This window comes from Manacus vitellinus, unplaced genomic scaffold, assembly GCF_001715985.3.
Source record: "Manacus vitellinus isolate BGI_N305 unplaced genomic scaffold, ASM171598v3 scaffold_10_pilon, whole genome shotgun sequence".
In the NCBI taxonomy this organism is placed as follows: Eukaryota; Metazoa; Chordata; class Aves; order Passeriformes; family Pipridae; genus Manacus; species Manacus vitellinus.
In genome coordinates this window covers 3,010,098-3,035,525 of record NW_021938838.1, presented here as the reverse complement: position 1 = coordinate 3,035,525, position 25,428 = coordinate 3,010,098, and the positions used below count along the sequence as shown (strand labels likewise).

At 51.5% G+C, this 25,428-nt stretch overlaps 1 protein-coding gene across 1 annotated transcript in view; it reads left to right on the top strand.

Annotated features, from left to right (window-relative positions):
• The window catches only part of CNGB1 (cyclic nucleotide gated channel subunit beta 1), a 28,049-nt gene extending 13,358 nt beyond the window's left edge, over positions 1 to 14,691 (top strand). The window contains exons 17-33 of the mRNA XM_029965510.1: positions 22 to 154; positions 2,737 to 2,808; positions 3,914 to 4,071; positions 4,220 to 4,399; positions 5,130 to 5,338; positions 6,191 to 6,241; positions 6,357 to 6,443; positions 6,809 to 6,873; positions 7,277 to 7,399; positions 7,904 to 8,045; positions 8,279 to 8,438; positions 8,987 to 9,084; positions 9,169 to 9,252; positions 9,623 to 9,741; positions 10,348 to 10,494; positions 10,936 to 11,131; positions 12,408 to 14,691. Of these exons, the coding sequence (XP_029821370.1) occupies positions 22 to 154; positions 2,737 to 2,808; positions 3,914 to 4,071; positions 4,220 to 4,399; positions 5,130 to 5,338; positions 6,191 to 6,241; positions 6,357 to 6,443; positions 6,809 to 6,873; positions 7,277 to 7,399; positions 7,904 to 8,045; positions 8,279 to 8,438; positions 8,987 to 9,084; positions 9,169 to 9,252; positions 9,623 to 9,741; positions 10,348 to 10,494; positions 10,936 to 11,131; positions 12,408 to 12,620 (2,237 nt within the window). The 3' untranslated portion in view covers positions 12,621 to 14,691. The remainder of the gene's footprint in view (positions 1 to 21; positions 155 to 2,736; positions 2,809 to 3,913; positions 4,072 to 4,219; positions 4,400 to 5,129; positions 5,339 to 6,190; positions 6,242 to 6,356; positions 6,444 to 6,808; positions 6,874 to 7,276; positions 7,400 to 7,903; positions 8,046 to 8,278; positions 8,439 to 8,986; positions 9,085 to 9,168; positions 9,253 to 9,622; positions 9,742 to 10,347; positions 10,495 to 10,935; positions 11,132 to 12,407) is intronic.
• The last annotated feature ends 10,737 nt before the right edge of the window (positions 14,692 to 25,428 follow it).

Sequence of the window (25,428 nt, the reverse complement as noted above, 5' to 3'; positions counted from 1 at the left end):
TTGTCCTTCCCCACGGAGCAGGTAATTACCCCACCGTGGAGATCAAGGATGTGGACAGCCCAGGCGATGCTGCAGAGAACGATGGTACCCCCTTGCCGGTGCCCGCTGCCAGCGCTCCCAACAGGCTGGCGGTGCCCGGCGCAGCATCCCCCAGGTATGGCTCTGCCCAGACGCGGTCCCGGCCCCGGGGACCTCACCCCCTGGTGGTGCCAGTACAGGAAAATTTCTGTAACCATATGGAGCAGCCCATTTCCAGCAGGTTTGGACAGTGAGCCAGGGTGATGTGCGTGGGGCGGGAGTCGCCCCCGTGCACGGCAGAGGAGATGGCAAAAGCCTCGCCTGCTGTTTGCATTTTTTTAATTAAGTGGCTAAATTTTGTTTAAGGCTTTTGAGGACCAGGGACAGCCCTGTCTGTGTGTCCTCCTGGAGATGGGCTTGATCCCCAGGCCGTGATTGGATCCCATTTGTCTGTTGTCTCAAGTGTCTGTGCTCCCAAATTCAGAGCGTGGGGAGTCTGTGTGCTGGATCTGGGCCTTCATCACAAACCCTATAATTTTCTTGTATTTTTGCTGAAAGGGTTTGCAGCATCTCCCCCTGGGTTTGTGCTTTCAGATGGATGGCAGATACCCCGTTGCTTGAAGTGTTCAAGGCCAGGTTGGATGGGGCTTTGAGCAACCTGATCTAGTGGAAGGTGTCCCTGCCTGTCACAAGGGGTTGGACTTTTAAGATCCCTTCCAAAACATTCAGTGATTCTATTCTCAGAGGGATTAAAACTGAGCTTTAAAATTTAGGCTGGAGGAAGCTGATGCTTTTTTGTCTGTTGTTGGGGTGGGTTTTTTCGAAGTTCATTCTTGCAGAGGATTAAAATTCAAAACCAAAGTGGTTTTTTCCATGCTGAAAACCAGGTGCTATAGTCATTCTCACTTAATAGTTTAGATCTTTTAATAAACAAGCTCCTGGAGGACCAAATGAAATGGTGAAAATGTCCATAATCCAGCCTGTTGAACAGCTTTTCAAACTGGGAGAGAAGAGCCCCAAGACTTCATGTACAATCCCTGCAGTGCAAATACTGACAGCATTGAGTATATTTGCAGTTACACATGTGAGCATATAAACCTTTCTGCTGTGTCTCCAGGGACTGTCTCAAAAGAACAGTGGAGGAGGTCCCTTGGTAGAGCTGGAGATTTTTAAAGGCAAGAAACTGCCGTTCTCCTACACAAAAAAAATAAAATTTAATCATTCTGAACCAGAAGAAAAATGCTCCTCTCCTGCTGGTTTTTCCAGAGTAAGAGGACATCAGTTCTTCATTGAGCAGTCACCCAGTTATCCCTAAGTCACTTTTATTTGCCACAGTCTTGAGTTATTTCCTACATGGGTCTGTGAAGGATTAGAGTGAACATGGTTTGGACAGAGTCATAAAAGACTCACCGTTAATGAGCCACACGTTGTGTAACTGGAGCCTCAAAACAGGCTGTTGCAGACAGTAAATACCAGGATATTCCAGCTGATCCCATATGGGCAGGGACCCTGCACGTCCCACATGTCCAGGCAGGTGCAGGACAGCCGGATGCCGATGGCCTCTGGCTGCAGCATTCCAAGGGCCACAAAAACAGAGCAATGTTTGGGCTGTGATGGGGCCTTCTGTCCCAGCTGGCTGTGCAGTGGATGGTTGTGTGTGGGCCAGGTGCTGTAGAGTCTCCCTGACAGAGCAAGAGCCTATCAGTGTGGGCATCCTGGGCTTGATCAGGGATGAGGACGGGCCAGTGGGGCAGCATGGTACCCTGAGGGCACAGAGGCAAGGGAAGGGCAGCTGGAGGCTGGTGAGAGATGATGGATGTTGTCCTAACAACGATACAGACCCTGGCAGGACTATTTCTCCAAGCAGGGTTTTGGAAACCTCTCCACTGACATATGAGAGTGCTTTAACAGTGGGGCTGATGGTTTTGTTCCACCCCCTGTGCTGTGCACTCGGGGAATGAAAGTTTATGAGTCTTGTTTACCTGCTCTCCCTCCCAGCAGGACACACCTGAGAGCCAGTGAGGCTGGAGGTGGTGGGCTCACAGCATTTGGCATTCTTCAAGAGACTTGTGATGGCAGGACAACCTCCCTGCAAGTGTCCTGCTTGCTCCTGCTCCACATGCAGCACTGAGCCATTTTGTACCAGGGCCAGTGGGATCAGCAGCTGTGGGGGCAGGAGACCATTTCTTTGTTGCAGCTGAAATGCTGGGCTTGGTGAAGGTTTGCAAACCAGTCCAGATTTTGTTGTGATTGCCATCTTCATATTCAGCTCTCCTTCTGCCACTTTGCTTGCCCACATGTAAGGAAGTTGTCTCAGAAAACCATCTGTGCCAAGGGGAGCCACCAGCTGTGTTAGGACACATCTTATAGGTATTCCTGGTATTGGACTTTCCTTGCCTGCCTCTTGAAGTGCAGTGATGTGACAGTGCAACACTGGGGACAAGCACAGGGTAGTGCCTGCCCTCTGTACATCTTGCCAGGTGTCCCAAACGGGTTCCAAAGTGGGCTGGGTGGCTGTATGTCTATGGAGCCAAGGGCTCAGTGGTGCCTGGGAAGAAACAGGGCTTTAGCAGCAAAGGAACAGGGGAAAACTGACCCCAGCAGGAGAAGGGGAAGGGGAAAACAGATGACCCCTGGGAGGAGGAGGAGGAGGAGGGAGAAGAGCTGGCTGAGGATGGGAGACAAGCCAATCCTTGGTCGATGTCTTTGTGTCTGCAGGAGGAGGCGACTGGTCCCAGAGGATGGTCTGGACGAGGGACTGGTGAGCTGGGACGAGGAGCAGAGGGAAAGGTGCGTGGTGGGACCTGGGGGCTCCAGATCAGCTGAGTTCCAGGGGTTTGGATCCTGGGACTTGGGTGAAAATAACAAAGATCCTACAAGTGCTGGGATACGAAAGGGAGAAGGAGCCATGCCCGCAGTGGTTCTAGTGCTGCTTAATGAGGAAAGCACCCCCTCTCCAAAAATGATGATCGTGGTGCTCACTGGAGCAGAAACTGTTCTCTTGTTTTTCCTGTATACATGTAGAAATATTCTCTTTAAGACTAGGTGTAACTGCAGAGAAAATGCACCTTTGATCTACATATGCTATAGTGCTGTGGGGACACCTTGTTTTTACTGACTGTGGAGAAATGACCCTTTTCTTCCATGCAGAAAGTGAGCACAAGCTGTGCATCACACTCCCCAGGCCCTGGCTTCCCCACAGCCCCAGGGACAGCCTTGGAGGGAGCTGCCCTCCCTGGGAGGCACACTCCACAGGGAGCATGGTTTTGCCTTTTTCCAGTCATCACAACAAACCAGCCAGGGCTACAGCAAACGAGATTGTTTCTGTCCTCCTCCCTGCTGATGCTTCTCAGCCATGCTAAGCGAAGCATCCTGGTCTGAATCCAAACTGGTTCTAATGAAGAGGCCGAAAAGAGAAGATATAGTTTATAAATTCAGGGGCTTGATGCACATTTTCACCCCATAGTTCTTCTAAAATCATATTCTCCCAAGCACATGCAATCCAGCCTGGGATCTTGGTGCTTCCCAAGCCTTCTGACAGCATCTCACATCCCAGGGGACAGATGAGGCTCAGGGTGGTGCTGCTTGATGATCTTTTACTGAAACAACCTTAGCTTGTGTTCTTCTCATTAGACAGTACCCAAATAAATATGGGTAAATCCTAATTCAGGTCCTGTGAGTTAAAGGATGGGTCATGGCCGTGGTTCAAGGCCAGGTTGGATGGGGCTTGGAGAAACCTGGTCTACTGGAAGGTGTCCCTGCCCATGGCAGAGGGGTTGGAACAAGATGAGCTTTAAGGTCACTTCCAAGCCAAACCATTCCAGGATTCTGTGATTCTGTGAACCTGCCCTGGTGTTTTCCTGCCTGCATGAAACGCCCGATGGTTTGCCCGCAGCCTGCCCGAGCGCATCGGCTCGGCCACGAGCCTGAGCAGTGCCATCATCAACACCCGGCTCCAGGAACTGGTGAAGCTCTTCAAAGAGAGGACCGAGAAGGTGAAAGAGAAGCTGGTTGACCCCGATGTCACCTCGGATGACGAGAGCCCTGTGGCATGTGAGTTCCAGCGGGGCTGGGAGCGTTTCGCTGGCGGGTCCCCACGCACGCTGTGTTTTCCGGGAGACAGATGTTTTGTTTACAGTTTAAAGACCTTAAAACAAATTGCAGTAACAAGATTTTTTTTCTCCACTTTAACCTCTCCCAGCGCCCGCTAAGCCAGCGCCTGCAGCAGCACCGGTGCCTCCCCTGGGAGGGGAGGTGGAGGAGGACAAGCCATCAGGGGATGACCACTACTGTGAGATGCTGTGCTGCACCTTCAAGTACCGGCCCTGGCTGGACCGCCTGAAAAGCTACCAGTTCCCCAGCAGCATCGACCCACTCACCAGTGAGTGATGGAGCACAGCCTCATGCCTGGGCTGGGGGCAAGCTGGTGGGACCAGGGGAGAGGGGCTGAGCAGGGGAGGAGGTGCAGGTGAGGAGATCTTATAGAGAGGAGACATTATAGAGAGGAGAGGAGAACTAAGCAAGAAGCAACTTAGCTTTCACTAAAGCCTAGAGTTTTAAATATCTCTGCAAGGCATAGGCTTTCCTAAATATTTCCTGATAGCTGTGCGTGTCAGGAGCACAGCTGGGCAGGGAAGGGACAGCCACCTTCTGCTTTCAGGCTTTTCAGTGGGAAAACGCTGTCCCTGTGGTGTGGATACCCCAAATAAAAATAAAAGTCACAAAAGAAATATCAGCTGCCTGGTGGCCACTCCACAGGAGCCCAGCTCTTTCCTTAGCCTCTGCTATTCCCCATCCCTTTGGAAGCCCCTGGGCTCAGGCCATCAGTTCAGCATGGCTGCAGGGGGAAAAGCAAAACAGGGAAGTCTGTGTTGTGGCAGCAAAGGAAAAGCAAACCTAGTTGAATGAGCAAAGCTGGAAGCTTCCCAACAAAACACAGAGTGCTCTGTGACTGGTGCTGTTCACTCTACACCAGAGCCCAGCTCACCTGCGGCTAAATGCTGTCACCAAGAGACCTCCTGCAGGGTTCCAAGTTGTGCTCAGGGCAGGTCAGGGCATGAAAACCCTGGGATGTCTGCCCAGCTGATCATGGTGCTGTTCCCTGTGTGCAGATCTGATGTATGTACTGTGGCTGTTCTTCGTTGTCATGGCCTGGAACTGGAACTGCTGGTTGATCCCCGTCCGCTGGGCTTTCCCCTACCAGACCCCAGCAAACATCCACTGCTGGCTGCTGGTGGACTACCTGTGTGACCTCATCTACCTGCTGGACATCCTCGTGTTCCAGACCCGGCTGCAGTTCGTCCAGGGGGGAGACATCATTGTGAGTGGCACATGCTGCATCCACCACTGCAGGGACCGGCTGGGGGGGCCTCCCATCCCCATCCCCATCCTCAGACCTCTGAGTTGAGCTCTCCAAGCTCTCACACCACGGCTGTGGACGCTCTTGGAGACTGCAAGCATCTCTCCTGACATGTGGTGGATAAGCCAGCTGTCTTTTTGTCTACCAAACACACATTTGTCCCCTAGAGGCAATACCAGCCCATCTAGAAAACGCATGGTCCGTGGCAGCCCCGTTCCTGGGAAGGGATGCCAGGAGGGTGCTGCTCTGTGGGGTTGTTCTGCCCATGGTGTGAGGTGCTCACTGACCAGCCCTGGTGTAGTTGTGCCCTGCTAACCATGGGCATGGGCATAAAAAACTCTTGAGTTTGATTTTCAGGAGCAGACTGGGCAGAATGCATTAGCAATTGCAATCTGAACACACAGATCACATGCCTGACAAGAGGGAAAGCCCTTGATTTTGTTTCCAAATTCAGTTAAATAAGCTGTGAAAAATCAAACCTTGAGGGTACAGCCTTCCCATGACCATGCAGATGCTCAGGCAGGCAGGTTCCTCCTGTAAAGTCTGTTTTTTGTGAGATTGCCACTGTGATGTGCTTTCCCTGGGATGCAAAACAAGCACAGGATGTCCCAAGACAGGATGGGAAGATGGCATATGGCCAGGTCTTCTGCTTGTCTGATTCTGCTCCCATTCCTGGAAATGAAGGGAAGATCTTCCCTGTTATGGTGCAGAAAGGGAAAACCAGGCATGAGCATGTTGGCCACGACTTTGCTTTCTGTAAGCAACGATCAATCTGCCCCTCTCTCTCTCTCTCTTCTTCCTGTTCCCAACCAGACTGATAAAAAGGCCATGAAAGAGAACTACCTGCGATCACAACGTTTTAAGGTTTGCCATAATTTTATTTATTAATCTGAATCTTTAATCTGCCCCGTGGTTTGCAGCCCCATCCCAGTGCACCTGCAGGTCCCCTCAGAGGCTTCTCTCTTTGTGTGGATTTCAGATGGATGTGCTGTGCCTCCTGCCCCTGGATTTCTTCTACTTCAAAATTGGTGTCAACCCGCTCCTGCGCTTTCCTCGCTGTCTGAAGGTGAGTTGGAGTTTACAAAATCAGGCAGAATAGCACCTACAGTGGATTTGGAGGAGTTCTGTGCTGCTGGGGTGAACTATGGCTTGCTAAACTCATTAATGAGGACAAGAGGATTGTAAAATGTAAGGGAAGTCTTATCCCAAAGGCTTTGCAGTGCTGTTTGTCAAATCTTCATTTCAATACTAAGCCATGCTCACATTTGAATAGAAGGGCACTTATAGATGGACCCAAATCTGTCCATGGCAGCCTGTGCTGCAGGGGGGCTGCAAGAGGGAAGCAGAGGGGCAGTGGGGCTTTATGGGGAGGTGACTGTCCCAGTGGGGGCCACAGGAAGCTGGAGCATGCTGCTTTCCTTCTCCTCCCAGTACATGGCCTTCTTCGAGTTCAACAACCGCCTGGAGGCCATCCTGACCAAGGCATACATCTACAGGTGAGGGGGGGCCAGGGAAAGGAGGGAGTGTGGAGTTGCTGTTTGCCACTGGGGAGGAAGGTTCACTTTGGTGTGCACCAGTTCCGGGCTCCTGGTTTATTTTCCTGCCACCCCTGGGCTGGCTGATGTGGATGTTGGCTGATGAAGCAGCATGTGGGGCTCCCCGAGCCCATGGGGGTAGGATCATCTCTCTCATGGTTTTTTCTGGCTCTTCTAGAGCTGCAGGGCTGCAGGAGGGAGCAGCAGGGTGCATGTTTGGGTGCTCTGTGATTCCTGCAACGGCAGGACCTCTCGGTCATCGTTTTGAGGCTCCTTGTGATGCTGGGGGTGGTAGTGGGGACATATTTCTCCCAGAAGACACTATATCATCTCCTTTTCTGCTCTCTCCTGGTTCTTTTTGCAGAGTGATTCGAACAACTGCCTACTTACTGTACAGCTTGCATGTGAACTCCTGCCTCTACTACTGGGCCTCAGCCTACGAAGGACTGGGCTCTACCACCTGGGTCTATGATGGGGAAGGAAACAGGTACAAGCCAGGGCTTGGATCTTACACAGCACAGCCTGCTGGGATGAGCTGAAGTAATAAGGGAGGTGTTGGGGTGCAGCTGGATTCATAAAAACCCTGGAAGGAAAGGGTTGGGAGTGCCAGGAGAAGATGTGGAGCATCCTTTGCTAACAATTTGTTCACAAACCCTTATTCTCCCCTGATGATTTCTGAAAGTGTAAATGTTGCTGAAAACACATTGCTGGTTTATGGCAGTGGTGCTGTAAGGAGCAGCCAGAGCAGCTGAGCCTCCTACATGGAGGTTTCTGGAGAATCTATAGGTCCCCCTGCTCCTGTAGCACCTCCAGAAGCACCTGCAGGTGTGGTGGGGAGTCTGAAGCCCTTCAGTTTTTCCCTCTGTCACCCATAATTACTCTCAGCAGGCTCTGGCTTGCCATGGCCAGAGGACATGAGCTCAGTGCAGAGGGGTGAAACAGGCCTTCATGCCAGAAATGCCTTCAGAGCTGCCTCCTCTTTCCCTCCCAGCTACATCCGCTGCTACTACTGGGCAGTCAAAACCCTCATCACCATCGGGGGCCTGCCAGACCCCAAGACACTGTTTGAGATTGTCTTCCAGCTGCTGAACTACTTCACAGGCGTCTTTGCTTTCTCTGTCATGATAGGGCAGGTGAGTGGGAGTCACGGAGGGTTCCCAGCCTCGGGTGGGGATGGTTGCAGTGTGGTTGATCCGCAGGTTTGCATCTTCAGGTTTGTTTTTCCCATTTGAGGACCTGCCTGGCACTGGTGCAAGGCAAAAAGTACTTGCTGGGTGCTGTTAGGGCTCGGTTTACACACTCTAGACTGCTCGAGTGATGGATAAGTGACAGCAACTAAAACTTTTCTTCCACCTCTTCCGTTCAGATGAGGGACGTGGTTGGCGCCGCTACTGCAGGGCAAACTTACTACAGGAGCTGCATGGACAGTACCATTAAATACATGAACTTCTACAAAATCCCCAGAACTGTTCAGAACCGGGTGAAAACGTGGTATGAGTACACGTGGCACTCGCAAGGCATGCTAGGTGAGACCCAGCCACTCCAAGGGCTGTGTTTTACTGTGGTTGTTTTGCAGGGCTGAAATGTTGCTGTCAAATAGCACTGCAGTTTTGGGGTGTAGGGTGACTTATTTTGCTCTTCACTACTGGCTCACAGCACTTTGGTGACCTGGCATCACTCATAGCAGACTGAGTCCAGTGTCCCACATGCTGGTCCCTGGGGAGAGGGCAATCACTGGCCAGAATGTGTCCAGCAGCAAAGATACTAGCTCACTGTACCAGGCAGGACCAGGACCTCTGTGCCCATCCTCCTGGGCAAGAAAGATGATGGCTTGGGCTCAGTGGTGTGTCTGAGAGCCATCAGGGGGCAGGGATAACGTGAAGGGTGGTTCTCCATCGCCCCTTGGATTTAGACCTGCAGGTTGCTGGGTGGGCAGAGGCTGGAGGGGCCCATTCTGGGAGAGCTGGCTCCTGCCCTCTGCCACCGGAATGTGAGTTGCTTCCCTACTGCCACGTCAAGGACATGCTCTCATACCAAGAGCTGGAAACAGCCAGTTTTCTGCTTTGTCTCACAGATGAGTCAGAGCTGCTGGTGCAGCTGCCAGACAAGATGAGGCTGGACATCGCCATCGATGTGAACTACAACATCGTGAGCAAAGTGGCCCTTTTCCAGGTATCCCCTGCAGCACGGGTCCTGCCTGGCAGAGCCTGCCATGCTGACACAGACTTACACCATGTTGGCTCTATTTTGGCTCAGGGTTGTGACAGACAGATGATCTTTGACATGCTGAAGCGGCTCAGATCAGTGGTCTACCTGCCTAATGACTACGTGTGCAAGAAGGTAATGTGACATGTGATGCTTGGGTGCCCTCCCATGCCCGGTGTTACAGCCAGGCTGTGCAGGGCACTAGGGGAAAGCCAGGCCTGGCCCATCACCCTGGTGTTGAGCCACTTCACAGGGAGGGAATCTGGAGCAAAATCATCCTTGGTTGCAGCCATTAACAGCAGGAGACCAGGGAAGAGCCTGTCGAGCTGCAGGAGACCTTGGGGTGCTTAGATGGTGCTCAGGAGTAAACACCATCAAGACAAAGAATTTTGGGAGCTTGGAGAGGGCAGTATGGTCATGGGAGTTTCCAGCAAGATGCTGGTTAGGGCATCCATGAGGCCTCCCTGCTTCTGGGCATGCCCCCCAGCACCCCTCTTCCCTGCAGGGAGAAATAGGCCGTGAGATGTACATTATCCAGGCGGGACAAGTGCAGGTGCTGGGGGGACCCGATGGCAAATCCGTGCTGGTGACTCTGAAAGCTGGATCCGTGTTTGGAGAAATAAGGTGAGAGAAGCATTCTCAGGGAAACGGGGAAATATAGCTCATGGGCTCTGGGAGAGGAAGGTGGGAAGTGGGAGGATCAGCAGCATCCCAGTTATCTCTGTGATTGAGAGCCGTGAACACTGGGCAGCGGCTGAGACACAGATCACAGGGTTTTTCCTTGGAGCTTTTCTGCTGTTTTTGTCATCATGTTGTTTTCGGCATGGGGAGCTGGTGATGTTAAGCAGAGGTACATGGATGGAGGGGTGAGAAAATGAATAAGAAAAGATGCTTCACAAAAACAGTCTCACAGCCATTTAATCCACCCATTTCATGGGCATGCAATGTCCTGTACCAGTCTGTAACACAGGGATGCTGCTGCCTCCCTACAGCCCAGCAGCCACTGGACTGGTGTAAAACACAACATTCAACCCTCCAAACCCCCAAATCATTTTTTATATAGTGCAGTATGCAAATTTCCCTTCAAAAATTAGATACGGGAAATTCCATCGGGAGTGAAAATTACGCTCTGAGTCCTCTGAAAGAGAGAAATGGAGGCATGCAAAAGAGACCTGAAGTTGTGCTGAGCCTGTGAGCAGAAGCACTGACATCTTGCCGTGTCTCTCTCAGCTTGCTGGCGGCAGGAGGGGGAAATCGCCGAACAGCAAACGTCATAGCTCACGGCTTCGCGAACCTTTTCATTCTGGAGAAGAAGGACCTGAACGAGATTTTGGTGCACTATCCGGAGTCTCAGAAGCTGCTGCGTAAGAAGGCCAAGTGCGTGGGGTTTTTAAAAATAGCAGAGCCCGGATATCAGAGTCTCAGAGGAGATTTCCCTCTGTGCGAAGCCCCGGGAAAGCTCCTGCTGCAGGTGCTGGGTTCTCTCTCCCAGAGGCGGGTCCCGCTCCGGGCTGGATCCGCTCTGCCTCGGCAGAGGGCACCCGTCCCTCGTCGCTGGGCTGGGGAGGCTGGGGCTGCCCCAGCCCTACTCTGAACCTTCGCCACTAAAAGCGGGTGGAGCTGGGGAACGAACGTGGCCAGGGTGCCTTCGTTTAAAAATCTATTAAAGTATTTAATTTTTAGCATTACTTATTATTCTGTCCTTCCTAAGGCATAACAAATCCCGGCCCTTTTAACGCCTGTTTTTTCCTCGCTATAAAATCCAGCTAATAGAACACGTTCCCGGGCTGACATCATCTCTCCCTTTCCTTGCTGCAGGAAAATGCTGAAAAGCAACAACAAACCCAAAGACGAGAAGGGAGGCCCTGGAGACGCGCTGATCATTCCCCCAAAAGCTGAGACCCCGAAGCTCTTCAAGGCTGCCCTGGCTGCCACGGGGAGGATGGGGGGCAAAGGGCCGCTGGGGCGGCTCCGCTGGAGGCTGAGGGAGCTGAAGGAGATGCAGGCGGCGCAGGTCAGCATGGGGAGGATGGAAGTTTAGCTTTGCTTCATTAGATGCCGAGTCTCTGCTCCCTCCCCCCTCCCCACGGGCTTCAGACTCGTTAAGGTGCCTTAAGGAAGTGAGCTCAGGTCATCAGGCACTGACACAGCGTGGGCAGATGGGAAGGGGTGACCCAACATCTCCAACAGGGCCTTGGGAGAACGCCAGTGTCCCACAGGGGTTTGTTTTGCAACACAGGAGGGTAGTACACTGACTTTTTGCCTAGCTCTGCTAAGCCTGAGTGTAATTTCTAGCTGGGCTGTAGCCACAGATGGAATGAATGCCTCTTGCATCCTGCAGAGACAGAGCCTCTCATAATTAATCGATGTGCTGGTGGGACAGAGGGCAGTGCTGGCACCGAGCACCCACAGCCCAGTCAATATATCAAAGCTTTCCTGGCACAGCTGGGGCAGAGGCCCCCACAGCAGGCACTGCTGTCCCACTAGCTCTGCATGAAACCCCCTGCTTTTTTTCTTTCTTTCTTTTTTCTTCCAACTGTCTCAGCTAAACTTGAAAACAAAGTTTTGTCCTGTTATTGCTCTCCCCAGCATGGAGCCACGCAGGCTATCACATCTGGACACGCAGAGGGAGGTGGAAGAGTAGCTGATAGGGAGGGGTGGCCTTGAGGCTGGGTAAACAGCCAGGAGATGCCAGGCATAGCTGTATTTCTGCAGGCCTTCACAGAGGCACAACAGAGGCTTCACAAATGTGGTGTTCAGCACTAATTCATGACCAGTTCATGGCAGTGGTGAACAGAGGCACTTCGGGCTCCATAGGGCAACAAGGCCTGTCACTGAAGGGTGCACATTTTGAGAACCAACCCCACTAGTGGGTTAGCAGGACCCCACTGCTGGAAAGACATCCCTCTCCATAGCACATCCTTAGGACAGGTTTCCAAGGCTCCTCTCTGAAGGAGGAGCAGTCTGGGGCTGCTCCCTCACAACACCACTTCTGCCACGTTTAGCCCAGATCAGCCCCTCCAGATGCTTGAGGAGCAAAGCAAGAGCTAGTGCAGGAGGTGTGAGAAGGCTCTGTTGCACTCCTCTCTATGTGTTTCTCAAGACATGCAGGATATAATCCAGCTGCCCCTCTTGCAGGGGGCAACTCTGGCAACAAAATGACATCCCAGTGTATGTGGTGGAACCACAGAACAGCTGCCTGCCTTTGCACAGTGCAGACACTCTGTTGGGGGTACTGGGCAAGCCTCTGCTAAGGTCGATTTCACCTTTTTTGTTTGTTTTTATTGCAGGGTTCCAGTTTCAGTCCAACCCCACCAAAGTCACCAGTGCACCAGAGATCTCCTGTCACCTCCCACAAAGACCAAACCCGCCCAGGAGAAATATCCTCAGAATCTTCTGATCGTTTAGTCACCGTTCGTGTGATTCCCACGGCACAAGAAGATGAGGAAATCCTCGCTGCCGAGATTTCAGAGAAAGAAGACAAAGAAAAAGGAGAGAAATGAAACAGCAGCATGTCCTGGGGCAGGCGTAGGAGTCAGGCAAATGCCTGGGGTAGCAGATTTTTGTTATTAATGATTTCCATGCGGTGGCTGTAGGCTTTGCAATGTGCTGCGGGTAGGATCTGCCTCTCTTTTCTGTCCAGACCCTCATTCCCTGCTGATAAAACCCTCTGCCATTTGACCCAGAACCATACAAGCCTTCCATGCTCTGCAGATCAATATTTATTGAGCATCTTTATGAATTTCCCACTAAATCTCAGGCCAGCCCTCTTGCTTTGAAATCCAGCTTTATGGAGGGAGAGCTCTGGAAGAAATTGCTTTTTATGGCTCTGGATGGTTAATGAGTGTTCACATAAAGAGTGAAGAGTTATTCACCTCTGACAGCTGAGTCACTGCTCGGCCAGAAACAATCGGGGGGAAAAAAATAACAAGGTTTCTCTGTTGGGCTCAAGGTTGACAGCGGCAGTGGAGAGTGATTCATCCGGAAAGGATGCGGACTATGCTCACGAGCCGAGCGTGGAGCAAATCACACTGTCACAAGAATGCCAAGGTCTGTCCCCGAGTGCACAGTCTGCAAGGTACTTGAGGGTCTCTGCGTGGTGCCAAGGCCACCTTGAGTTTGCCACTGGGAAGAGTTCCTGCCAGCAATCCACCCTGGGAAGGTGGTGGGGCCTCCGTCACTGCAGGGTCTTGTGGAGAGATTTGATGAGCATCTTTCAGGGATGGAGAAGCACAATCCTGGATGTTCCTGGAGTTCCTTTCTAGCCCTGGGTTTCCATGGGTGCACCAACCTGCCAGTGCTGGGAGAGATAAACAGAGGGCAGGAAGGGAGAAGCTGAGTTGGTTCCCAGCTGGGAGGGGAAAGAGAAGTGCAGTAAGTGCTCTCCTCTCCCAGACAGTGTTTCAGAGTCAGCTCAGGGTCTGTGCCACACAAGCAACTCTGCACAACCGTGCAGGTGCTCCCCTGCAGTCACTGCTGGACCTCAGTGACATCCACTTTTCCACCAGCTGATTTCCAGCCCTTCAGTCACTTGACTGGCTCTTGGCCACATTTCCCATGCAGGAGCCACGCTGGTATTGCTCATTGCTGCGACAGGGCACTTGTGAAGACACTCTCCCAGTGCTGGGACTGGGCACTGGAAGGGAAGTGAACATCTGATTAGCAGCCAGCACACCCAGCTGATGGCTCAAGGTGTCTGATCTTCTCCCAGCACCACCAGGTCCTCTTCTTCCTCAGGCCCAGCACCAACCAGAGCAGCTGCTGGTGAGCTGAGAGGTGGTGAGAAGTGGGATGGCACCAAACAAGGCACTGCAGATCCTCCCCAAGGTTTTTGCTCACCACATCCCCACGGCACCGCCGGCTCCATTGAGAGGAGACAGTTTCCATCCTCTGGAGGAAAAGCTGGGGCAGGTTTTGCCGCAGGGAGCAGCCCCATCTCCACAGCCAAGGGGCTTCTCAGGTGTTCAGCAAATCCTGTGAGCAGTGCTGCAGGTTCTACAGGTCTGGCTGTGAGACAGCCAGGGCTGTTCATGCAGGGTGTCAGCTCTGGCATCACCTCCCCGGGTGATCCCTCTTCCCATCAGGAGCCTGGGGCTGACCTTCACCTCCTTTGGGATCCTCTTCTTTTGTTGCTTCCCCCCCCCCTTGCAAAATAGATGGGTTTCTGCGGCAGAAAAAGCCAGAATAGATATAGCATTAATTAACAATGGCTTGCTTTCTTTTAAACAAATTTAATGAGCTCCACTGTAATGCAGGAGAGTCTGAAGCCACCACTGCCCTTCACATTGCAGGGGAGAGGCTGCATTCACCCAAACCTCCCTGAATATTTCTCGTCCTCAGTCATTTGCAAGTGGTTTCCTGCTGGGTGGAAGGTTTCCGTGCAGAGTGCAAAGTATTTTCTTTTCACTCTATAAACATTTATATAATCAAACCAGGAAATGTGCAAAAGTCAAACTGGGGCTCTGATTTGCTGCTGTGGTTTGATACAGTTTAGAAAAAGCATTTAAGTAAATAGTGAGGTGTAATGGCTTTCATAATTCACTGTATCTACAATAAACACCACGTAGATTACCGTTCTTTTGCTGTGGATTTATTTCAACATTCCAGTTGTTTTCCCACTTTTTGCTCACTGATGCACCAACAGAGCCAGAAAGTCCTGAACATGCAGTTCACAGATTTTTCCAATAAATTATTTAGAGGTCACATAATACTGGCAGAATGATTGCAATTTTTATTTTAATCACCAGCAGGAGGGAAAAACTCCTTCTTAAACGGCAAATATTGCTTGAAGATCTTAGTTTTCAACATGCAGCATGAGATGGTGATGGATACACGACTGGTAATTCTGGAAGCACGGGGACATCTGAAATTATCCTTCCCTGTGTTCTGTTTACGGCTTTAGTTCTTTGGAGGGATTACTCTCCAGGTAATAATTAAGGTCAAGGTAGGGCTGGGCTTATGAGCTGGGCTGGGAAGTTGAGCTCAGGTCTATTTGCTGTGCAGGACTATTTAGAGGTGACAGGGAGGCTGAGGAGACTTCAGTGCCTCTTGGTTTGGGGGTTGCCATGAGCTGGCTTTCTGCTGAATTTTGTAATTCCACTCATTTACCAGTTTTGCTGTATTTGCAATGGGCTTCTTTGCATTTGTTCCAGCAAGTATCTCACAGTGGGCACTTGTCACTCCGCGTCCCCTACAACTGCCCTTGGAACGTTCCTGATGGATTTGGTAATGCTCCATGTACCTTTACTGCATTTCTTATCAGCTTTTGCTCCTTCCACTTGGTGTCCTCAAGTCTTGGGTCCATCTGATATGATATCCTCTAATAATATGCATGCAGTACTTGAGGGATCTTGCCAGGCAGCTGCTTATTGCCATAGAAACCAGGTTTTCTTGCAGTGATATTTTAGCTGTTGCTACTTTTTAGTGAAATACGTGGAATAGAGGACTGCTGGAGGAGGAAGCAGAGCTTGCTGTTGGAGCTGTAGGAATGTGACAGGTTTTGCCTCACTATCACAAGCAGCATCTTTACTGGAGGCTTTATATATACTGTTTACATATATAAAAGTATTAATATAATACACATATATACTTTTTATAGTCATATTCCCTGTGACCTGTGCTGTTATGTCTTTCAGAGAACTGATACTGATTCAATGCTCTGTATGAAGTTAAAGAAGACAAATGTCTTTAAAAAAATCAGTCATCTGATGGTGGAGGAAGTTGGTTTCCCCTGGATAGAAACAGGGCAGGTAGCTTCTCTGTATTTATAGCCAGAGCAATCTTTTAAAAAGATTAAGTGCAATTGCAGGTTAATCACTGATAAGGTTGTAACGAAAGTAAAAGCAAATAAGCAGGTTTGAGGATTAGACTCAGGTCCAGAAAGAAATTTCAGGATAAATGGAAAGCCCAGTTAAATGGTGTTCAATTAGAAAGCCTGAAATAAAATTAAGCACTTTAACCTTGAAGCCTGTAGACCTTAACCAGCAGGACACAGCCCTAGGTCAGAGAACAGTCTGTAACCCACTTTTTCTGCCTATATATAATTTTTTTCCCATGCGTAGCTCTGCTTTGAGTCATGGTTGCATATAAACCCCTCAGAATCCCTTTTATCTTCCTCTTAAATGGAGCTAACAAAACTCTGGTTTTCTCTGTCCTGAGCAAGCAGCTCCTTTTAAGTGCAGAAATGGTCCCACTGGAGTTAACACCCTGAAAAACAGCCAGACCACCATTTGGGAAGGGGTCACACAGAGGTTCACAAGCCCACAGGTGCCCATGCTAGTGTTTATTAACAGCTCAGCTTAGGCTGAGCTCAGGCTTGATGACCTTTTTTCCTTTTCTCATTCTTTCCTCATTTACCCATTCTTATTTTGGGATGAAACTCGCCCACCTTGGTTCATGTCATAGGGTGAATGTCTTAGGGAGACCTGCACAATATCAGTGAGTTGGGTGTGAGTTCATCTGAAGAAGAGAAGCCTAGAAACCCACATTATTTCATGTAGCTATTCCTGCTTTCAGAAGTCAGTTGATACATGAGAAGAGCTGGAAGTCAAACAGTTAAACTCTCAAAACTTCTTTCTTGGACAAATTGGAAGGGATTTGAGAAGAAACGTAAACAACTGGAGAAGTGAGATAAATCAGGTTGTGGGGATTGATGATATGGGGTGGCCAGGGAACACCCCTGCCAGCTCTGGGCTGTCACACCCCCAAAGTGCTCCACACGGTTTTGCAGGTGCTCACTTTGAAAACTTGAGCTTGCCAGGACAGCCACTGCTCCCTTCCCAGCTCTATCTGTCAGAAGAGGTGGGGAGGAGGGCTCTGCATCCACACAGCAGGACTGCTGCCCTGGCCCCCTGCGGAACATCGGGGCCTTCTGGAGCCTCCCATGTGTCTCCTCGTGGATGGTCCGGATCCACCCCAGGATGAGCACCACGTGGATGGTCCGAATTGGCCCCAGGGTGGGCATCACATGAGCCGCCCCGTGCAGCTCCGTCTTAGCAGTAACCGAAGGAATGAAGACCAGCCAGACTAGTTACTCATTCTAGATAAGAGGCTCTTTTGTGCTGCAGAAATACCAACATCACGTGAAAATCCCTCCGCTGCCATGGTTACTGGCCACCGTCAGAGCCGCCAGCGAGACGGGACTGGAAGCACTGACAGGGCTTCTGGTCTCCCTTTCACAGGGGGGGAACTCCAGCCATAAAACCCGCACTCTACCCCAAAAAGGAGGGGAGACGGCTGCAGGGACTTCCGAGCCCTGCCCACACCCGGCATCGCGATGCTGAGAGCTTGTTGTGTACCGGCTCTGCCCTGCCACTGGGCATTTGGCTCTGGGTTTTATGAATTCCTCACTAATAACCTGAGATATTGTTTAAAAAGTGAGAAAATTGTGCTGCTTCCTGGGTGGGCTCTGCCCCGTTTCCTGGTTTTCTGGCATTTAGGAACAGCTTGACCTCTTGGCACTCTCGCTTTTTGCACTAATGCTTTTCTCATTAAAGTGCTTTCCTGAACACTAATTAGGGCGGTTTTCCTTTTGTAAATTAGCCTGATACGATCTGTGTGTCTTGGCAGACACCCTTGGAGCAGGAACCCAAGGCTTTGCGTTTGATCGCTGTTTATTTTGCAAATCTCCCCAGTTTCACTGCTCTTAACTGCCTTCTAGAAAGTGCAGGCAGGTGGAGATTAATGGGAGGGAAATGGGGCTTTCCAGTTGGCCTGCCTTGAGAAACAGGAGAGTTTTTGGTGCTACAGGGGCCTTCCAGCCTCTGCGGGTTGTTGGGGTGGTGTGGGCACATGAGATCCTTCCCATCCCGCCCCGGCATCCTCGCCTGCTGTGTGGTGGAGGAGCAGGTCTGCAAGCAAAGGCACTGCCTGAACCAACCTTTTGACAGGTGACAGAATAAAATATCTGATTAACACGCTCATTCTGTGCAATTAAAGCACTTCTCCTGACTATAGCAATTGCTCAGACCTGAGCAACCCATCTAAGTACGGATGCCTGCAGAGGGAGGGAAGTCCACCTGTCTGCCACTGCCCCTAAATCGGTGGTGTCAGCAATTTGCTGGGGACCAATGGTGCTCAGGAGGGGCTGGACGTTAATCAGCTCTCATTTTCTTAATGCACTGGCAGATGGGAGTGGAGGGGACGGTGCTTTCTCTGTCTCTGGTCACGGATGGGACAGAAACGCAAGTGATTTATATGGGGTGAGAAATTCAGCAGTGAAGGAGACACTGAGCACGGGAAGCCACCCTCTGGCTTCACTCACTGGGAAGGCTGGCAGTGAGTGGAGCATCCCTGGAGGGTCCTGCTACCCTGGCTCTGCATCAGCACTGGGACCCTCCTGGTACCAGGCACTATCACGGACCATCTTTACAACAGCATTTACTCGCCCTCAATAAGGGAAGAGGAGAACTGCAGGGGCTTCACTCGGAGACCCCTGAGGCTGGGACAGAGTGACAAAGCCCTTGAAGAAAAGGCAGCGATTTTCCAGTGCCAGTGTGCCAGGAGTGTGGCACCAGGTGTGGAAAAGTGTGGTGAAGCATTCCACCCCAGGGAGCTGCTGCTGCCAGCACAGCCTCACCATCCCAGCCGGCTCCCAGCGTCCTAGGGAGGCTTGAGGGGAGGTTCCCACAGACCCTCTCTGGAGCTCAGCATCCTTTCCTGGGCTGTGCTGAGCCATGCACACACTGTGGGCACTGGCAGGACTGTCAGTGCAGGGCTGGAGCAAGGGGAGCAGCAAGAGGAGCGGGATGCAGGCTGTGCAGAGCATCCCTGCCCGCGGTGAGGACGGTGAGCGGCGCAGCCTCCAGGGGTGTTTCTGCCGACCCGTGGGCACGGTGTGGAGACTGGCCTGTGGAGGAGGATGCTTCTGCAAAATGCACCCAGGACCAGGGGTGGCCTGGATGGGCCCACAGGTGAGAGCAGTGGTGGGGGCTGGGGGTGAACAGGGCATGGTCTGTTTCAAAAGCAAAGGCTGAGGATGAAAACCAGCAAAATGCCTCTGGATTGGAGTCGTGTTCACAAAACGTGCCTGGATGTCTGCACACAGGCTCTGTATTTATTTTGCTGTTTTTTGTTCCCTAGGGGTTAATTCAGCAGCACTTTTTGTCTGGTGGGCTGAAGGTGAAGATAGGTGAACAGAGATATCTGAGCCCCAGAGAGCCCTGGTCCCACCTCACTTGGGATGCTGAGCACCCCAGCCATGCCTTGGTCCCACCTTGTGTACCATTTCCTTCTCCACCTCATCCTTGTTTCACCTGACAGCTCTCTTGGATCTGCAAATAGATGTGAAAGCCCATGAAGGTTTACATGAAATTCCCAGCAAGCTGGCAGTTATTCCTTGTCAGTCTGCATAAACCCTTATGACTATTCCTCCTGCCTGTGCTGCCAGCTTTTCCTTAATGTCTCCTTGTTTTTCCAGTTGTGAGTGATCGCTGAAGGGATCTCCTGGCAGGGAGGACTCAGGTTCACCCTTCACATCCCTTTCACCTCTAAGGCACATGCATGAAAATATGGGTGTGGGTCTGCTCCTCTTCATAAAGAGAAATTAAATCTGCTCACGCGGCGCCGGGTGCCGGCAGCAGAGCTGAAGCGTGTGGCTGTTTAATATTCATTGGGTGTAGATGGAAAACTTTTCAGTTCTAAAATAGCCTTGCTCAGCGCTGTGCTGCTCTGTTTTCCCCAAGCCTTAGCAGGAGGCTGGAATTCAGCATTTCTTCAGAACTTCCCCTGGCTCAGCCAGGAAGCTGAAGACCCTGTGTTTGGGTGCAAAACCTGCTTTGAGGACAGATCCTGCCATCCTATTTGCAGTTTGTAGGTCTGTAGTCTGCTGCAGCAGAACCTTTGAAGCACCAACACAGGAACAAGAAATTTTGTGCTTTTTTTTGAAACAGGATGAGTTTCTGTGGTAGTCGTGCATCTATTTTTGTGTTAACGGGAAAAAACAGGTTTTCCTGTAGAATTTTGGCAGGCAGATTCATGGATCTCTTTGGTGACTTACTCAATAGAGTGCAGTTTTCTTCACCATCGCAATTGCACCTTAGAAGAAAAAAGAAAAAGATAATTTGGTCCCAGTTAGGTCCATAACAATTAAATAAGCTCCAGTAAGTTAAACCAGAAAGACCTCAGGCTTTCTCCTTGGTGAGTGGGAAGCTGTGATAGGATGGGGTGGGCTGGAATGCTCTGGCTCAGTGTAGATAATAGCAGGGAAGAGATCACCCAGCAGTGCACAGAGGTGGTGGGAGCATCCCCTCAGTGCTGGGGAAATGGGACTTGGATGTAAATGGGCACCTGAGCACAGCTGAGCCGGTGCATCCCTGGGCTGTGGGCAAAGACCTCTGCTGAAATCCACCGCTGCTGTGGGGCTCTGAGCCGTGCAGTGCAAGCACAGGGACATCCATTATGTATCACCCGTGTCAGTAATCCATGGGAAGATAATGTTTCCAGCCCGCTGGAGGACTCCTGGTGCCAAAAGCTGCAGAGCAGTGGTGGTACAGCATCCCGTACACGCCGGTGCTGAGACACAACAGCACAAGTGGAGCGGCTGGACTGTGCCTGCTGAGCATTCCTGGGGCACCTTAAAATCCAGAGGCAGTGTAGAGTGAGCTGAGGACCTGATGTGCCAGGAGGGAGTTGCAGTAGGACTTTGCAGACAGGTTGATATCGAGCAGTCAAAGCCAGTTAGCGGGAAAGCTATTTAATTCCACCGGTGAATATCCCACCTTGTTTGCATATTCATGTCTTTGTCGGGTGCAGCTCTCACGTTGCAGTCAGGATGCAGCTGAGCCCTTTGCATGCTCTACCCACCATCACAGTACTTTCCTTCACGTGGCTGCATTTGCTTTATGACCACAGGGATATTTCCCTCTTCCCTGTAGAAGCTCTTACTGATTTACCTCTGCCCATGCCTAAAACAGCTGGTTGTTGTTAGTTAGCCCAGCATTCCTCCAGCCCCTGCCCCAGCATGGCAGAGCCACTTCAGTCCTAAAACTCTATCCCTAAATTATTCAGAATTACTGCTTGTGCTTCGTTTCTTCTCCAAAGTCAAGCACACTTGAGAGGGCACTAAAAATAAATGGTTTTGCTGAGCACTAAATCTATTTCTTAAAGGAGAGGGCTCCCATCTCTTCTGCCTGTGCAGAGGAAAGCCTAAGCCTGTCTTTGCACACCCTGACACTGGTAAACTAGTAAAATTCTGAAAAGATCTCAATTGCCCATCTGCAGCTTCTATCTTCAGACATTTCTTTATCTAAAAAGAATTGTGTAAAGCACCCGAGGTCCCGTGGGGAGGGTCCAAAGGACACCCTGTAACCACTGGCTGGGGCACCGCTGGTAGGCTCCTGCCAGACCAGGAGTTCCAGGATCTCCTCCCGGGATGCAGCCATCTTTCCAGTAGAGCCAAAATTTTTATTTGCTGGATAAAATGGCCTGGATGGCATTTACTTGGTATCCAACTGCCCCCTTGCTGGGTCTGCTCCAACCAGCATGGGCATCCCCCAGCCAGCAGAGAGGGTTTAGCCTCGGCAGGGACACCTCCTGCTTATTCTTAGCCTTGTTTCTAAGAAGTGCTTTATAAGCAGGAGCCCGCGTTGACTAATGCCATGAAACATTAATGACTTAGGAGGTGAGCTGCAGCCCTCCCACAGAGCAGCTCCCTGCTCCCCAGCAGCCGGAGAGGCACAGGATGAGCCCAGCAGTGCTTTGCATAGGGGAGGCACAGGCATTAAAGCCAAACCCAAGTTGTACCTGAAGCCAGCTGAAAAATATGACAAAGATAAAAGGTAGGTAAAAGGGAGATAGAGGCTGATGTATGCTTAGATGGCTGTGCATCGCAGTCCGGGATAGGGAATTCGGAGGGGCGGAAGAGCCGCCCACCTGGTGGCTGCTCCATCTCACACAGCACTGCCCTGGCTGCCTGCACAGCAGAGGTTTTCTCTACCTGAACACAGCAGGTTGAAAAAGAGGTTGCTTTTGTCATTTGCTTGATATAGAGGAGATTTGCATGGGGGGACGTGGGAAGAGCTGAGCCGTGGTGTGCAGCAGCTCCCAGCCAGAGTTGCCGGCTCCTTGGTTGTGGTTCCATGCTGCCCTGGGCTGTCCAACCCCAGCCTAGCCAGCTCACAGGACTTGGTCAAGGGGGGCTGATCTGCAGAGCCCCCACTACCGTCCAAAGCAGCATCCCAATGTGTTGGATTTCGGAAGAAATCCTTGCAACACCTCTCCCCAGCTCCTGCTCTCCACCCAGTTCCACACAACCCTATCTCGAGGATCAGAGCCTCAGGGTTGAATTAATTCAGCTAGTGAACTTTAAAATGAGTATTAAATTTCTCAGGAGCATGCTAAGACTTAATTAAAACTCCTGTCATTGTGTGAAATGGCAATGTAGGAATGTAGGAATGGAGGGGTTTGTTCCTGCTTTGGGAAGTGTTTCATGTTGGCTTGGCAAGCTGTGCCTCAGCAATGCTGAGAAATCCCCTCATCTCCCTCCTCGAGGAGGAGCAAAATTAGAATAATTAGCTGGTTTATAATTAATTGTGCTCTGGGGACACATTCTCACAATGTCTGGTGCTTCTGGTGGGAATTTTCTACAGGGAACATCCCAGTATACAATAGACTTCAGGTATCAGGTGTGCTCCCGCCTGCATTCCTAGACCAGGTTATCACGTTGCTCAAAGGGAGGGGAGGGGGAGTCACATTTTTTTCTGGCATTTGGGGTATTTTTTAGCTGTCTTACACATGTAGGTTAAATATTTGCTCAGGGCAGAACAAATGTCCAATGCAAAGGGCCCCACTCAGTGATGTGTTTCGATCGCTGGAGCTTCCCCTCACCCAAGTAAAAGGCAAATTAACCTGCCTGACTTCACAGCACCACAGCAGCGATGCTTTTCAGATACAGCACAGGCTGGGCTAAAAGCAGAGCCAAACCCACACCAGGGTCACTGTCCCCCTGCAGCATGCCCCGTGGCAGGCTGGCACCGCTGGTGCCATGCATGGAGGGCAGCTGTTTCAGCACTGATGGCCATTGATATATCGAGCCTTTCCACTACCTGCTGGGTGCTGCCAGGAGGGTGCTGCTGGCAGTGAGTCCTGCTGCTCGCTGCCTTTTCTCTGCCTGCCTGCAAAGCAGCATTTCTAAAAATACCTCCAGTGATGTCGTCAGCCGGTGCTCGCTCAGGTCACGGAGACGTGACAGCCAAGAAAAGGAGGACGGGAGCATCGCTGGGGGACCAGGCTGAGACTGTTCCAGCCAGCGTAGGTGAATCCCTGCAGAGAAGGGGGTGTGAGCAGGCTACCTGCTGCCTCCACAGGCTCCCATGCATCCTCACTGCCTGCAGGCCCCCCGCACATCCAGCAGCAAGTGGGCGTCCCCTGGGAGCCTGGAGGATGAATAGCATTACTGCACAGGGAAAGGGAGCTGGTACCTGGCCACCAGCGTGCATCCAGAGTAACCCCACTTCTGGATCCCTGGAGATCCTGTTCCTGTTGTGCTGGGGCCGTCACAGAGCCACGCTGTCCTCGCCAAAAAACAGCCCTGCAGCTGGGAGGAGTGGGTTTTGTAATGCTCACAGGTGACTGTTTGAATAGGGCTGTTGGCACAGAACCCTTCCTTGCATCTCGGATTTTGCTCCATGCTTATTCATTAAGTTATTCTTCTAAACTGGGGAATTCACGCATGTGCCTGCCTAATGTAGACTTACTTGATGTAATTGATACAACTTACGTGCTTTGCATAATTGCAATAGCATTAAAAACCTGGAGCATTCAAAAGCCAGGAAATTACTTACCAGTTAAAGTCATTTACATAGGCATTTATTTTACCCTTATAGCTTGTAAGTGAAGTCAGTGGTGATATGGCTTTACAGTCGCTATCAGAAAGGGGAAAGTAACTTTACGTGTGTCAATATCACCCCCAAAACAGCTGAAGGAGCTGCACAAATAATGGGGTATTTATGCAAATCAGCAACTGCTTAGGGCCTCTAGGGGTACATGCATGTACATATGGATGTGTGTCTATAGGCACACACGCCTGTATCCATCCCTGCCAAGGGCTCCACGCTGGGAATGCCAATAAACCTTCGATGAGGGGAGGGGGAGGAGGAGGCTGGGAGGGTTTCACTGGCTGTGAGGGGATGGCAGCTGCAGTGCAGAGCTGGAGGCAGATGCCAGGCCAGGATGGCATTGGCTTCTCAGGGACGAGGCGCTGTGCCAAGGGCATGGGGACATGGAGGTGACCCTTTGCAGCCTCCTTTCCCTGTGGTGAGTGGCTCGAGCAGCTTGTCACCTCCACTGAACCCCTGTCACACCCTTCCATGTAGCTGGCTCGTGACAGGGGACAGGGCAGCGTCTCCTGGGAGGTCTCTGAGTACGTCCAAGAGGTTAACACCAGGATGAAAGGACAAGGCTGAATCCTGCTCCAAACCCAGGCAGAAGTGAGTGAAAGGCTGTGATTGAGTGTGGCGAGGCAGGAGATGGAGGACACCTGGTCTGAGGGGAGCACACCCTCCTGGTGGGCAGAGCCTTCTCCTTCCCAGCTCCACAGAGTTGGCACCCCTGCATGCCCAAACCCACGTGGGACACGTGCCCCACAGGTCAGCCTGCCATCAGGCAGATGTGAGCCATTGCTCTGGGCACCCACCACCATCACTGAGGATGCCGAGTTCAGGTTTGTTGTGGGAAGTATCCGGTACTGCCAGTTCATTACCATGAACAAATTATGAGTGACTTGTGTCACCTAAACCAGCCATTATCATGAGGGCTGTGTGTGCAATACAGGCACGTAGATACAACTCACACCCTAAAAATGCTTAAAGCAGGATTTTCTGTTGCCTTTCTTGACACCAGGGCCTGCCTTTGGAGAGGTCTTGGCATGTCAGGCTGTTTTCTCCACACCTCTGGGTTAGAAACAGGTTTTTTTTCATTTGAAATCTGTGTCCCCAGGCCCAGTGAGCCTGGGGTGCTGTTTGGTATCATTGCCAGCGAATACACTGGTGTTTGGGAGAGTGGGGACATGACAGGTGAGGGCATGTTTTGTCACCTCTGGTCCTCGCTGTGTGGGTCACCAGCACCATAGTCCCCACGGTCCCCCAGGGTCACCCTGATGAGCCATGCTGGGGGGGTGCACAGGTGGGATGTGGTTACACTGAGACTCCCCGAAGAGCACCGGGATTTGGGGCGGGAAGGGCAGGGACATACTGCGAGTACCCGGGACACACCGGGAGCCCCCCCAGGGCTCTGACAAGGGAGAGTCGGGGAATCACGAGGGCGTGGGGCTCCCCCGGGAAGGGCACGGGGGGACACCGGGGCTGCGCTGAGCTC